General features: G+C 40.2%; 1 protein-coding gene and 1 long non-coding RNA gene across 2 annotated transcripts; one reads left to right on the top strand and one right to left on the bottom strand.

The window, feature by feature from the left end:
• Positions 1-430: 430 nt before the first annotated feature.
• LOC131459107 (uncharacterized) lies at positions 431-13,634 on the bottom strand. The gene is made up of 4 exons (XR_009240202.1): positions 13,521-13,634; positions 11,354-11,435; positions 6,752-6,834; positions 431-3,291 (listed from the first exon to the last, which is right to left on the bottom strand). It is a non-coding gene; the product is annotated as an uncharacterized LOC131459107 (long non-coding RNA).
• On the top strand, positions 12,908-15,210 carry LOC131459106 (small EDRK-rich factor 2-like). The gene is made up of 3 exons (XM_058628553.1): positions 12,908-13,056; positions 14,025-14,127; positions 14,768-15,210. Exons 1-3 carry the CDS (start codon positions 13,050-13,052, stop codon positions 14,853-14,855), a joined length of 198 nt encoding a protein of 65 aa, XP_058484536.1. The 5' UTR covers positions 12,908-13,049; the 3' UTR covers positions 14,856-15,210.
• Positions 15,211-15,679: the final 469 nt, after the last annotated feature.

The raw sequence follows: 15,679 nt of genomic DNA, 5'->3' as shown, positions 1-15,679 counted from the left end.
TTTTGCACGACTCAAGAAAGTCTGGGCAACGTTTTCAGAACGTCTTGAAATTAGGATTACGCTTACCGTCACAAGAAGCCATCATTACTTAAACCAAGAAAGCTTTGACAACATCAAAAGTGATTTAACCAAGAACAGGTTGAATACTGATGGACCTTTAATTAGATGCTGTAAATGTTATATTTGGCACATGAATGAAAATGTTGTCATCACACTTCCTCCCTCATACTTAAACCTGCCCCAGAGTTAATGCTGGTAGTGAAGCACAGAGCAGGTTTTGTCACAGGTTGGAGGCAAAAACAAAGCCACTCCTAATTGTGTTCAACATGTAAACAACTAGGTATATTATACTATTTGTCAACTATACTATTTGTCAACTATACTATAACTCATCACTAATAAACCTAATCATTTGCCAACATATGATGAAGGTCTGATGATCAAAGCTTTCATAACAATGTTTTTTATGAAAGCTCAATTAAAGGTTTTAAACTTAATAAGCACTTTGCACAAAAGCCATTTTGACAGATGACAGTAGGGAAATCACAGTTGCAAATAATCAAATGAATGATGATTAAGTTCTATTTGCTCCCACAGTTTCAAGGTGCATGCTGGCTCACCGTCACAATGTCATGACTTACACGACCTGAACAGAGCCATTGTAACTACGATCAGTAACACCAGTGTTTTTCCTGCTAAACATGTCAAAATGGCTGCTGTGCAAAGGGCCCATTGCAAATCCTGTCGTCATTGTGAAATGATATTGTTGTTCCAAAACACTGTTTAGTCATAGCAATACATTTAGGGCATATCAGACAATTTTTTTATGTAGTGATAAGACAGGGCAATTTGTACGTGTGCACAAATCCTGTAAAAGGTGAGCGAGCGAGCAGATTTTACGAGCATCAGTGGACGCATCACAGCCGAGCAGAAATATCGAGAGAGAGAGAGAGAGAGAGAGCACAGGTAATGTGCTTTTCTGACAACACAGCGGTGAGTTTTTATGGCCATGTCCCCACCAGACTTGTAACCAAACCTAAGCCCTTGCACTTAAGGCAGGCAGCCCCAGCACTGGGGACTGAATTTCTTGTGGACCTCTATATGGATCTCCACAAAAGCAAGAAATCAAGTTGTCATGCCAGTTTGCAAAATCATACAATCTGAACTGATCTCTTTTAAATGTGATAAGCACTTTTTATCTTTTACATTTTAATATTTTGGTTTGTCGCAAACAAACTCACTCTCACTTTCTGATTGTGTAATTCAGGTTTTCCATATTTTAACATGTACGTTTGGGTTATTCTGACCCACAAACTGTCGCACTTTTACATGGTGGTAACCAGTGATGTGCACAGACATTTTGGAAGGGCAGGGGTTTCACTACAAAAAGGGCACCTACTGCGCACCGGTGGGGCAGGCACCACTAGTATATCATTTCCAACATTCTCGCCTTGCAGCAAGAAAGTTCAGACTTTGTTATTTTCCAGTTTTCTTGCGGTACTCCATTTTGCTCCCAGTTTAAATAAATACAGGTTAGTTAAAAACTTCAGCTCCACTTTAAGTAGATATGTATTTATTGAATCAATGGAAAGTTAGAAAACCTGAAGACTGAGTTTTAAAAGATCGTTCTGCTATAGAGATGACTTATAATAAAAAAAAGGTTGAAGTTTAAAGATATAATCGCATTTGTTACAATGATGTTCACTAATGTAAATCGTCAGACATTGACAAAAACCAATGGCAATGGCAAAAAGCCAACTAAGTTAAATGACCACTGAGAATACTCAAAGTAATTTATTTTTTTATGGTTCTAATTTTATCAGGCGTCATTATGTCAAGTGAACATCCCAAATGGCTAAAACAGACAAGAACAACTTAGTACCACAATGTGGAGCAGTGGGCACATAATTGATGGCATCAATTCTTATCTTGAGGAAGTAATAATAAAGTAATAGTTATTAAAATTTCAATACCTGTCTTAGGTGATACAATATCAAATGGACAGATTTAAGTACAACTGTTCACATCTGGCATAAAAATGTGTCCTGGATTCATCTCCTAGAATCACTTGATTGATCACATGATGGTTATTCAAAACTGCATTACACTACACTTTTGCCATTCACCCCTTCACTCACAATTTCTATTGCACATCTTTCAAACAGATTCACACACTGCAATGTGGGGTTAAGTGTCTTGCCCAAGGACACACATGTGGCGTGTGGAATCAAACCCTGACACTTGGTCTGAGGCTTGAAACTGCAACGCTAGTTCCGCACTTTTTAGTCCCACTCATAGGGGGACGGAACCTCATTCCCAGAATGTAAACAGTGTCCGCCATCTTTGCTAACAGTTACGCTAACAGGACCAAGTGTCACTAGTGAGCACGTAACAAAGAAAAGAATGAAGATATTTCTCAACTCAGGGGAAACTGAGGTTGGGGAGCACAATTTTTCAAAAATACTACCCCTATTCTAGTAATACAAAGCTAAATGCAAACTGGTGAAGTTAATATTGTAGAGGTGGCTACAAATAAATGAATGTATAGGGCACTGGAAGTGCGTATTGCATGCATTTATACTTGAACTGAGCATTGTCCACTTGTGGATTCAGGACAGACGTCAATGCCAGGTCTGAACAAGGGTCTTGGACTCTCTCTCCAGCTTTTCCTTTGTCTATTGGTTGAGATCCAAAACAGTGAATCAACAAGCAGCTTACACTCCCTCTGTAGACACTGTCGACCTGTTTTCTATTGAGCCATGTGTCTCACAGGCCAAACATATGACCACGCTAAAACAACAGCAAATCTAAGCAACTTAAGTGTTTGCATAACGGTGTGAAAGCCAACAAGTGATGGCAGAGGTTTTCAAAGCAGATGAGTCCGTCACGTAAGCCTATTTAGCTAAATTGCTAAGCTTCGCCCCGAATGAAAGTACAGGAAAGGAGGGTTTACTCTGGGTCAACACACAACAGGTGGTGCTGATCTCCGTGTCATGTCACAAAAAAAACACCTTCTTCTGATCATCAGTATATCATGTACTTAGAAAACACACAGGCCGTGTCTGAACTAATAATACTTCCTCTCCCACTGATGCATGTAGGTCTGACGTTGCTCTTCTAACAGCTAAGCAGTGGGAGATGAACACTTTCAGCCCCTCCCTCTTCTTTATCTGGCTCATCTGTCTCATCCACTCATTGTCTGTTGTTTGCCATCTGCTGCACGGGAGACCAGTAATGCAGACCGACCCCTGGGAGTGATGTTTCACACCTGTGGTCAATGACTCAGGACACCTGCAACCGGCAAGAAGCAGAGCATTGTATTATTGTCTTATAATTGTGCCCCCGTCTTTACTGCAGAGCGGCCAGTGTTGAAGAACAGACTCAGTCCACTGCATTGCCACCAAGGGTTAAGTTACATCACAGTCTAATGAAGAGAGCACATGGTGAAAGATTAGGAGTCTATTGATGTGAACCTGCAGAAAGAATTGATACTGCAAGTTTAAATAACATTATAAAATGTGATTTTCTGAAATAAAAATGTGTCCTTAGATGACAGATTTATAATACACACACTTCCTATCCTGTATATAACGTCAACTTTATCTTCATTACGGCAGAGTTGATGTATTTTTTCGACCGGCAGCTTTAAAGCAAAAATCAAAACCAATGAAGCAAAAGCAGATATTGTCTCTTCTATTTCATGAATTCCTCCTCTTTGTTAAAACATGGTGTCGTGACTAGCCACAAGAGAAGTCAACCTTTAACACTTCGATTAAAGCTTTTGGATATCTTCTGCTACAGCAGCTGATGTAGTCTGACACCACTAGCCTTCGGGAGAGGTCCAGATCTGTCTAACAACTCACCCAGAGATTTGTCTTTGCTTTTCAAACCTGTGTTCTTCAGTTCCCACACACTGACCCAAGTGAAATCACTTGAGGCTGATCATCTTTGTGCAGTTTTACTCCCAAGGCCTGTAAACAAACTTTGATGAGTAAAATCGCAGTAATTTCCCTTTAGGACATTAAACATACCAACAAAAACAACTGGACAGGACCCACAGGAGGAGTAGGCTACAAGGACATTTGTCATCATGATAATATCAGTAAACACAAGGTTATGGTTTCAGTTCAGGCCAAAAAAGGTCATGGATATATCTCAGGATCTTCTTTAATTTGCCTTAATCCGGTTGGTGTGTACCATTAAAAGTGATATTGCACCACAATATTGGATATTTTGGTGGTAAACACAGGAAACCCTCTCTCTAGTGTGACAGTCCTTTGTTTCTGTGATCCATCCACCCCTCTCCAGCCTGTAACATCTCGAGCAGGAAGTTGACTCAAAAGCAGGACACGCAAACAAACACAGATTGGAAAAACAATATTAGCCGTTTACATGGTAAAAAAGGGTTTGTGCACAGGCAGGCACTTAGGTTCAGCAGAGGTAAGAAAGCACTGCGCTTGTAGCAGAATCAAAAAATAAAGATCTATACTGGAAATGAAGGCCTGATACATACAAACAAATCTAAACGCTGTAGTACATATGCCAGGCCTGTATGTGGCACTGTAACTTTCTTACAGAAATACTGTACATGAGGAAGATGTTGAGCATGCGCATAGTGCAGGGTTTAAAAAAGATTTACATTTAGTAGAAGGTGCATCAAAATAGAAAGATCAATAACTACACAATGGGAGGCCAAGTCTCTAATGTGCAAATAACAGAGACAAGACCAAATTGGCTCAGGCACAAATTGGCAAAAACAACTACCAGTTGCTTTAAAAGAAAACAAAATGACCCATCTACAGTAATCACTTTGCAACATAGTGTATGAATAAATATCTTCATGAAAAACCTCACTGAAACAAGTCCTCCGAAGGTCATTGATTCGGTAGCAACTGGAAGGAAGAAAGGGAGAAGGGGAGGAATTTCAAGGCTGCATGTTACTTGCAAGGCATGTTGGCAATAGAACGGTCCAAGTATCTTTTAAGTTTCTCAATCTCTAACTGAACGCTGCAGCGTTTCCTATAGAAAAAGTACTGTGATGTGTTATTGCCACAGAACAAACATGAATGAATGAATGAGTGAAATGCAATTAAATAATTATATTGAGAGACTTGGTGAGCCCTTATCTTTTGCTCTGCATACACGTCGTGTTCCCCTCAGCTTTGTTTTGCATAAGAAACCAATTCAAGGTACTGGCAACGTGGCTCAAAATGAAAACTCCCTAAAGCACAGCATACTGCCAGCTACGATCAAATGAATACAACGAATATAAGTATTCCACAGGCTGTAAATGTAAAGTGCAGAGGCTCAGCTCAACCTGAGTGTTCCTGCTTCCCAAAAGTTTGTTAAAAAAATAATAAAAAAATAAAAACATCAGAAAAACATCTGGACCTGGTAATAGTCAACTGGGACTGCAGAGTCTGTGGATTATGTTCCCATCTGAGCCTTGTTTTTACTGTCTTCAAAGTGAAGATGGGTGAAAACTTTCCCACAAAGAAAAACAATCAGACAGAAGTCAGCTTTTCATTCCCTCTGTGTGTATCTCACGCACACACACACACATGCATGTTGCTAAGCAGATCCAGGTGTTTGGTGTTTTATTGAGATCACAGGCTCTTGACAGTCTCCACTTTTACAGTGACGGTGCAGGTGTGGCCGATCTTTCCACTCCACTCGAGAAAATAGACAACAGTAAAACAGGAGCTGCTCTGTGTTGTCCTGACCTAAAAATTAAATCCACATTACACCAGAGCCTTAATGCCTTCATGGGTTCAAGCATGGCATAAAAAAACATTTCTATTTCAATATTGGTAGTGAGACATAGATTTATTATGTATTGAAATACATTCTTTAAATCTCTCATCTTTATCACTATTTCCAATCACTCCAGCACCATTCTGCTACATTCCTGTCAGTAGTGTTGGCATGGTTGGTATCTTTGTTTTCACTGCATAATTAGTAAAAGTGGACACTTTCTGATTAGAAGTATAATATATTATTACTATATATTTGGTGGCACCTGCCAGTGAAACAGGACTAGGTAATTGGGAGCAGGTGAATCTAATATCACTAAAACCTACATCAGGATACATTAAACTGTGGATTCATTAAAGGTAAGTAATTAAACGTTATATTGTGCTTTTAGTCTTGTAGGATTTAGCTTTAAAATGACGGCACGAAACAATCGACGCTCACGACAGAAACGGCGTTAAGTATTTATCATTATCCACATCGCACAGGCGTTTATGGCTGAAGAGCCCTGGGAACAGCAGCAAAGATCATCCTGCACTCTTCATAATATTTGTATCCAGGTGTTAATGGGCTTTACTGTGCAGTCTCTCGTATTAACCCCCCTCTGCTCTGGTCCTGGGAGCCTTGTCTCAAGACGGGTAAGAGGTTCCCATGTGTCCTGACACTCAGCTAATTGAGGCCCAGTAAAGCCAAGTTGCCATGGAGGAAACTAACACATCTGGGATGCTACTTTTAGAGTCTGTCTTCTGGGAAAATTGTATTTGAATTCATATTTGTATTAGCAGAGGAGCAAGTTCTTGTTTTAAATGTAGTATTTGAATGGGTTCTTTTACATTTTTGTTTCAATGTAAAACATCATTTTATGAACAATCCACCATTTTTGTCTTTGTGCTTGCAGAAATGTACACTCGTGCTCCTCTCTGTGAAATTCAACCCATAATCTGCACCCCTGCTGGTGGACAGTATACCAGTGCAAAGTCTGGTCTTCAGGAGAAATTACCTTGATGCTCACGTGTCCTCATGTGTCCCCAAACAACTTTGGATCCAGTGGAATAGTTCCTCTCAGGCTCAGTGGTTAGACATCTGGTGAAACAATGGTCCAACAGAAACGATTAAGGGGGGAGGGGGGGGAGGAGGCACTGAAGCATTTAAAGAAGAGTGACAGAGGGTTTTTTTTCTCCCCCTGCATGTTAAATCAGTGCAATAAACATAACTATCTTATTTGAATAAATAATTCAACATGAGTAACAGGATGTTTTCAGGTATGATTTTACAAGAAAGAGAAGAAAACAAAGTGCAAAGTGTGTTTACACTGCTAAAGCTTTATGTTCAGTGCAGAGGCGGACGATGGTGCAAGTGAAATGAATCACTGCATTGCCATATGTAGATGGTGACACTCATGAGATGTAATACAGCTGCTTTTCCTAGGCCAAGATGAAAAACTGTGGCAGATTTCTTTGTCTGCTTGAAGGTGCAAAATCAAACAAAACAATTGCCACTTTGAGTCGTGAAGCAAATCAGTATTTTACAGAAATCATCATATTCTGTACAGGAAGGTACGGTGGCCCTGAGGCTCACACCGACTCAACATTTCCTTTGTTGTTAGGTAAAATACATTTTTGTGCTTACTGGAATCTTGTTGTGGTTATACTTCATCACAAATTTTCCCTAAATCTAAGTACGAGTACAAAACATTTGATATCAAGGCGATATCTTTAAGTATGGTAACACACTGACTCAGTAAATGTCACTCACACAATGCATGTGAGAAGAGAAGAAAGAAAAGACAAAAAAACACATGCACAGTAGTTTGCAATAAAGCACGAACAACATCATAATCTCATAGACTTGTGTCAAAATTAGCTCCAACAATCTGGGCACGAGAGACACGAGGGGCGATGCAGAAGATGGCATCGGCAAAGTCCCATCAGTCATTCACGACAGCGGGGAGGACTCTGGCAGCATGATGGACGACAGTGGTGAAATATGAGACAGAGAGGAATGCGCTATCCAGCTTGCCACATCAAGTTTATGCTGCACACATCAGTGGTTTACCGCTTCATGATCAGTGCAAGCAAAGACTGCTCTAAGTAGGGTATAGCCGACGGCACAATCAAAGAGAACAGTGAGTGGCTATACACTTTTTGAAAAAGTACCTTTAATATCAAATGACTATCCAATACCATGGAGTACATATTTGTTTTAAACTCTTCCTTACATGTGGTCCATGAAAACATAAGGGTAACACCTACTATAAAACGTCACAGGGTAATATGTTTTGTTTTTAGTCCAAATCATCTCCCTCTGACTAAAGTAGATTGACAAGAGACTACACACGAGGAGCTACTGAGCTCAGCGCCAACATTTAGAGACTTTGTAAAACAGTCAACATTGTCAAAATTGCCAGGTGGTGATAATTGCACTGCGGGACAGAAATAGTTTGCTTTACGCAGGATGCTGCGACTGAAAGCAGCTGTGGGGGGAAAAACAAGTCAGAGTCAGACATCCAAGGCTGCTCTGTGTCGCCACCAGGCCAATAAACTGACCACAGTGTTTGACACACTGTTCGACACACACTGTTTAAGTGTTCGTGCTCCAGCACACATGTGGCACAAAGAAGACGTGGCTGTTTATACACTTTATAATCTCCCGATGGCAGTGCCTGACATGAAAATCTCAGTTTCTTAATCTTTACGTCACACACAGAGCACGTCAGTCCCAGGATATAAAATGGAATGTTTCCTTTGTGTCCAGAGCTATGAAAGATTTTAATATGGTGAAAGACTCAACTCAAGGTCTGTAGGTTTGTCCAGCAGTTTTCTCAACAACTGCTGGATAAATTGCCATGATATCTGTGCACAGACTTTCATGTTCCCCTCGGGGGTGGCGGGGTGGTGGGGGGGGGGAGACTCTAATTTTTCAACTAGCACCATCATTAAGTCAAAACAGCTTTAGTATTGTGTGCAGTGTTAATTACCAGATGTTAGCAAACTAACACACGGAACCGACGTGAAGCTGCAAACATGACTGTTTTAAAGGCCCATTGCATAAGAATTTGCGAGAAGTAGCAACATCTAATTGTGAAACTGTCACATTTTTTAGTAGCTAGCTGTAGGCGACTGGACTTGCTGCTGTTGGTTGAAGATGACAGCCTCTGTAAAGCAAGTCTGTTGCCTTAAGTAGGTTTATTATAAGCAGGGGTGGAAAGTAATGCATTACATTCACTTGCGTTACTTTAATTGAGTAGGTGTGCTTAAAATTTGTAATTTTACTTTTACATAAGTATGTTATGTTGGGAGTACTGTATTTTACTACGTTTTAACTCACATCCGTTACTGAGTGAAAAAATGTTGACCTGTATAAAAAAAAAAAAATTCACCCCCGGATACTTTGGCAGTGAATTGGCGCTAATTAACGTCCTTGAGTATAAAAAAGTTGTCAAAACCTATAACTGTTTTACTATAATACATAATACGTATACTATACTATAATACATACTTTTTGTTATGTATACAGTTCTAGACCATTTTTGTGAATGCTTTTATTTTGTTATTCTGTATTCACATATTTCAATAAAGAAATAAGGTCCCTGAGTGACGAGAAAGTTAAAGCATTTGTGACCTTGACCCATTTTGACCCATTTTACTTTGTCAGCACTTTGATTTGTAAAGGTTTGTTTTTAATTAAAAACAATTCATGTGAGATTTGTGTCCCCGTGTCCCTTTTGCACAAGAAAGAATGTTCTTAAAGAAGTAACTAAGTAACTTTTACTCTGAGTACATTTTAAACAAGCTATTTTTTTTACTTTAACTTGAGTACATTTTTAGACCAGTACTTTTACTTAAGTAGAAAATATCAGTACTCTTTCCACCTCTGATTATAAGTCTCTGAAAGCCAAATGATTCTTAATGATTATACACAAACACAAACACAATAACGTATAGTAGTTAGCGCGCTTGCCTTTGCAGCAAGAAGACCGGGTTCACGACCCGATCGGAAAAAGGGCCTTTGCATGTTTGCATGTTCTCCCCGTGTGTGCGTGGGTTTCCTTCCACAGTCCAAAGACATGTAGATTTGGGCCCAAGGACACAGTGTGGGAGTTAATGGTTGTTTGTCTCTATGTGGCCCTGTGATGGACTGGCGACCTGTCCAGGGTGGACCCTGCCTATGCCACGAGGGATTGGCACCAGCCCCGCCCCCCTGCGACCCTCGTGTTGGAGGAAAGGAGTAGAGGATAGATGGATGAACAAACATACTTATGGGTAATATAATCAATTTCATGGCATTGGCCAGTGAGGTCGCGATTTGCTCGCTATCCATTGCTTCAGCAATCTTCTATTAATTCAGTGTACTTTGCCCTCTCTCTCTCATTGGCCTTGCCAATGTTCCTCCTCCCAGGGGGAAAACCACTAAACTGGTTTATTATCAACTACTGAATGTTGATAATGGTCCAATGTGCTTTTGAATCAATTTCAAAAATCCTTCTGTTTGCCTATAAATCCCTAATAGCCTTGGTCCACACTACCTCTCATATTTTAACTTAATATTCCTTTGCGGTCTCTCATGCAGCAGCTCTTATTTGTCCCAGCAACAAGAGTGAAACTCAGAGAGAATTGGGCATTTGCAATTGTGCGTCTCCCAAACTCTGCAATGAGTTGTCTCTACACATTATAGGCAGAGTCTGTTTGAAGGGAAGTCAATAGGAAAATAAGGAGTATACAATAGGAGCCTGGTTGAAGTCTGAACTGCCGGTTGCAAAACACTAATATGGTGATGGTGCCTTAAAGGGGTATTTCAGACTCTTATGGGTGACGTCACAACCAGGTGACACTTGGCTTTAACATACAATGTGAGATGTTGCTGATTGCTTAAATGTTGTTTGATTTGTATCTTATTTCTTTTTATACTTTTTATATGATGCTTGTTTTTTTTTTTTTATATATCTTTAAAGATTTCAGTGCTACTTAACTTAACTTGCGAACTATGTTGTCTTTAATAGTGTGTTCTGAATATAAAATGGATTGGATAATGCTACTACATTAGAGATATTACTCAATGAACACATTTTCTGTCTCCATATATCTACGGCCATTGGTCATGAGGGTATTTGTAAATAGAGTGCTCACTGTAAAAACCCCATGAAGATTTTGGCCTCAAGTCTTGTATGAAAAATATGACCAGGATAAAAATTAGATTAGACTTTTATCAGTTTTTAGCTGAACATTCAGCAAAGAATAATTGAGAGACCAGAACAAACTTAGAGCACATAATCAAATTGAAAAAGTGATCTTATTCTAGCCCCAAATAGACTGTTTGCTAGACAACTGCAGCAGCAGTCTGGTGGCGTATTGTATTCAAACAGTAATTATGTCCTTAAAATACAGTATTCAACTTTCAGCAAGAAACCCAACCCAGTCCAGAGTTTAGGATTTTAATCCCTCTTGCCAGCGTCAACTTTATGTTACCAGCTCCCTTTTGAATCAACAATTAAATGTTTACTTCATTAAAGTAACTAGCTTGTTTTAATCAAACTTGACCTTTTTATTAAATCATTTTCAGACAATTATAACTTTCTCTTGAAAAAAACAAACCAAACACTCACATGCACTAGTTTGACTGGGACATGTCCACAGGCACATGAATGTCCAGCTGCATGCTTGTCCTCTGTCTGTCTGTCTGTCTGTCTGTCTGTGTGCAGAGTTACACATTGAGTGTTTGGCAGACATGAATCAGACATCATCTAGCCCCATTTAACCAGATGGGCAATAAAAGTCACACATCAAAAACTCCATGTTTACTTTTCCAGAACAGAAATAAAACTTTATATGAAGAATATTCCATTTTACATTTTTAGACTGAGGCTGAGAAATAATTCAATATTATCTGGGCGATCATGATATGATGATGTTACCATCTTGTGTGACTGAGACATAGAAGTCTGTCTAGTGTCATGATACACATTCAAACCTGTTCACTACACTCACTGCCTGTCATTGTAATTGTTTGTATGAAAGAAACATGATTCACTTTACTTTGTGTCAATAATGGCAGAACATAGTGAATTCCCTTGCAGTCCACAGGCATGTAGTCTTGCATTCATTCCAAATTTACTTTAGCATCGCTGCCACCTGCTGGCGCTTTTGGCTTACTGCCTCTAAATGACCAAATTTAAAGGAGACATATTTTACCCTATTTCTCCCAGTTAAAATAGTTCCCTGGTGTCCTAATGAACATGTCAGTGACATGTTTTGGTCAAAATACCATAAGGATGAAGCATCATAGCAGTTCAATAACCCTGCTAAACCCGCCCCTTTCAGAACGCTCAGTTTTGTGCATGGTCCCTTTATATGCAAATGAGACACAGGCAAACACACACCCACTTCTTTCAGGGGGTTTCTGATTTGTCCTTTTTACTGCACTCGCTCGCTCAGCTCCTGTTCCCTCCGCTCCATTCCTCTCCCCCTCCCTCCACCAGTTCTCTGACAATATCAACACGGCAGCGTGTGCGGAAAACAGCCAGAGTGCCGTCACAGGAAGAGACGTCCGACACAAGGATCAAGCCGAACAGTCCCGAACAGTGCCAAACTGTAAATCAGTTAAAACACTTAGGGACAGCTGCATAAACTGCCGCTGTATGTGACTGTATCAGACTGAGTCTGTGCTCCGGTCATGGAGGGCGTACTGCACAAATATTTTTAATTAGGACGTGTCAGAATGGTCAGTTATGAGCTCTATTTGACCTTGTCTTAAAAATGTGTGTGTTTGTGTGTGTGAAATACGGTCGCTGACTAAATACGGCGACCGCTGGCAATTTTTCCACACTTTGGCAACTGGTAGGGCCTCCAGAGTCCCAAATATAAGTATTAAAATTATTAAAAAGTTGATTTTGCATAATATGTCCCCTTTAAGTTTTTCAGGAAACACCCATAGACCTATACAGCATTTTAGAACAATACAAATGAACAATACAAATGCAATTGCCCTGAGGGGAAAAAAAGCATTAAATAATATTCTGGAGTGACTTTTAAATGAAGTTTTAAAAATGTTACAAATGGAATATTTTGTATATCAAACATGTATGGGGGACTTTTTATAAAGAGAGCCTGCTCTCGTGCATGCGCAGTAGAACCTGGGGAGACGGAATGTTCTGGATCTCGTGCGGACATCTCGCGAGGACTTGAAGCAGCCAACAAGGAAGTTCAGAAACGGCAGTGACTAGAGCGACTTCGGGAGCCAGCAGCGGCCCTTTGGCTGAGCATATCTGGATTGTTGAGCGAAAGGAGCGGCGATAACTAAAAATGACCAGTGGGTATCGACATATATTCCAACTGTTTGACGTCATGTACTCTGTGCGATTGCATGTCGTCCTTGCTCGTCCTAAAACCTTAGACACTGGTAGTTACGGGTCATGTCTATCTGCTGAGCCCGACGTATTGTTATTTGTTTCATGCGCCAGCGTTGTTGTGGTTCGTAAACAACTCGCGGAGCAGCCATTGGTGGCTTCTGTCACAGTAAACAAAAAGTGACTCGCGCGCGTGTGTACGTGTGCTGTATCATGCGCTTCTTGTGTATTTGTCATGGTCCACGGAGAGCAGCGTTATTTGTGTTCCAGCCGATAGTCTGAGCCTCGGCCTAGTGAAGAGCTACATCGAAATGAGCGGAGACTCCCCGCCGTGGTTTGTGGCGCGCGGGCTGGTCAAATTATAAAACAGTTTATCACGGTTTTCCTCGCAAATTTGGCCTCACGTCGGTTGCTTGTTCACGCTTACCCGACTGTTGCGACACGCCACGGTGTAGGACGTTCCGCTACAACCCCCCCATCCCGTGTTATTGTCGTGGACACGATGCTGCTCCACAGCGCCTCCCTGCCACGTCGTCTCCTCTCATACCATCACACAGCTGCACCCGATAATAGTATTAGTAAATGTCACGTGGAGTGATTATTTTGATGTGATGTTTGTGCAGCAGTACGTTTTTGTACCTTTTTTGTAGTAATAATAGTTTAGTTTTTTTCTCATTTTGTGACGTGACTTGTGTTTTTTTTAGTATTTAGTAACATACTTCACCCATTTATTACAAACATCTTAAAAGAAAAAAACATCTCTCTTAAGTAAATGTTTACAATTAAGACAATGATTTGAATCACAATTCTTGTAAACATGTTTCATGCCACCTGTTTGACGGTAAAGATCCTTTGATGTTTTTGTAGCGTGTGGTTTAGTGTATTGCTTGTTGATGTCCTTTATTCAAACAACTTTTTGTTGGACTTGCAGGAGGAAATCAGCGGGAGCTTGCACGCCTGAAGAATGCTAAGAAGAATCCTGATAAAGGCAAGAAAGGTGAAGATGGGCTGTCTGCTGCAGCACGGAAGCAGAGGTGGGCAGCAACATGTTCCACACATAGACGCGATCAATGTACCATTGTAACTACTATACTTTCCACTGAATAATCTACGTGCATGGCTCCAGCCTGTATTACTCCATGCATTTTCAAAATTGCAGTTGCTATGCTTTCTGCAAAAAACCAAGCCAATTGTTTTTATTTAGTCCATGTAAAGTTTCCCACAGGAAAACTGTTCTTCTTCTCTACTTCATTTTGTCATCTATATGAACTTTAGATAAAGGGGCAGAGATTGCGTGTGTTTTTGCATTGAGGTAGGAGGACATCTCAGCTAGCTAGTAAGCCGGTGCAGTTACTCACGAGTGAATGGGTAAAAGCTGACGGTGAGTTTTAAAAAAAAATATATTATGGCTCCAGTGCATCATTGAGCCATCTCTTACACACACACTTAAAAAATCCTGAACACATGACAGGAGAAAACCTACAAATCTTTCCACCACTGTTGTATTTTTGTCACATGTTCTCAGCCACTATTTTCTAACAAAGTGTGAAGAGGAGAATCTGTTGCGGTTAAATAATTCCTGCTGTCAGTGGTGTGCTTTCACACAGGTGTGTGATGTTGTTGAATCTGTACTTACATAGTGTATTCTCTCCCATATTCCTGAAATTCCTCTAGGGATGCTGAGATAATGCAACAGAAGCAGAAAAAGGCGAATGGAGATGGAGATGGGAAGGAACAAGGAGGAAGCACAAAGTCCAAGTAAAGAACAACGTTGAAGATTTAATCAACTCAATGTTTGAAGAACATCCCGTGTTCAACATTCTTCCTGATAATTATGAGATTGGATCTGTCATTTTTGTCTAGACTCAAGAATCTAGGATCCTACTTTCTTCCCTATGCCAAATGACATTGCTTGTTGGATTTGTTATTTTACTTGGTGAAATTATGTCTCAACAAGTTAGTGGTTGTCTCATGTTGGTGCTGCATGCAGAGGACCATCAGTGGTATAAGCAGCAGAAGCGAGATGAACTATTCTTGACACAAAGCATCAACATACCACTTGTGCATTTTTGTATAAAAATGTCCCCTGTTGGTTTCCAATAAAGTGTATCTTTTTAGTTCATGGCTGCTCAAATTACTCTGAATGTTTGTTTGTTCCCTTATATAATTACTGTTGTGAGCACAGAAAGACAAATATTTACTCATGCACAGAATAGTCATGTCAGGAAATGAGCACTGGTATTTGGATAACTTGTGTAAACATTGTCAACAAGCAATGTTTGTTACAATTAAGAGACGAATTTGTATGTTAGTTATATTGCATCCTATAAATGGCATTTCTTGGCTACGTGCATATTGATATGTCACCTCTGAATTGAGAACAAATACTTTAGAGGAGTCCATCTTCTACCGCTTTATCCCCCACACGAGGGGTGCGGGGGGCACTGTGCCAATCTCAGCTGACTGGGCATAAGGTAGGCTACAACCTGGACAGATAGCCAGTCCCACACAGGGCCACACAAACAACCATCCACTCTTACACTGACGCCTATGATCAATTTAGTGTCCAATTTATAACCTGACAGC

This window comes from Solea solea, chromosome 5, assembly GCF_958295425.1.
Source record: "Solea solea chromosome 5, fSolSol10.1, whole genome shotgun sequence".
In the NCBI taxonomy this organism is placed as follows: Eukaryota; Metazoa; Chordata; class Actinopteri; order Pleuronectiformes; family Soleidae; genus Solea; species Solea solea.
Note: the sequence above shows the minus strand (reverse complement) of the source record. Positions and strands in the feature narration are given on the sequence as shown.

Coding starts and splice junctions, on each gene's coding strand:
- LOC131459106 (XM_058628553.1), top strand. Junction 14,128..14,767: donor GCTGCAGCACGGAAGCAGAG/GTGGGCAGCAAC, acceptor AAATTCCTCTAG/GGATGCTGAGATAATGCAAC.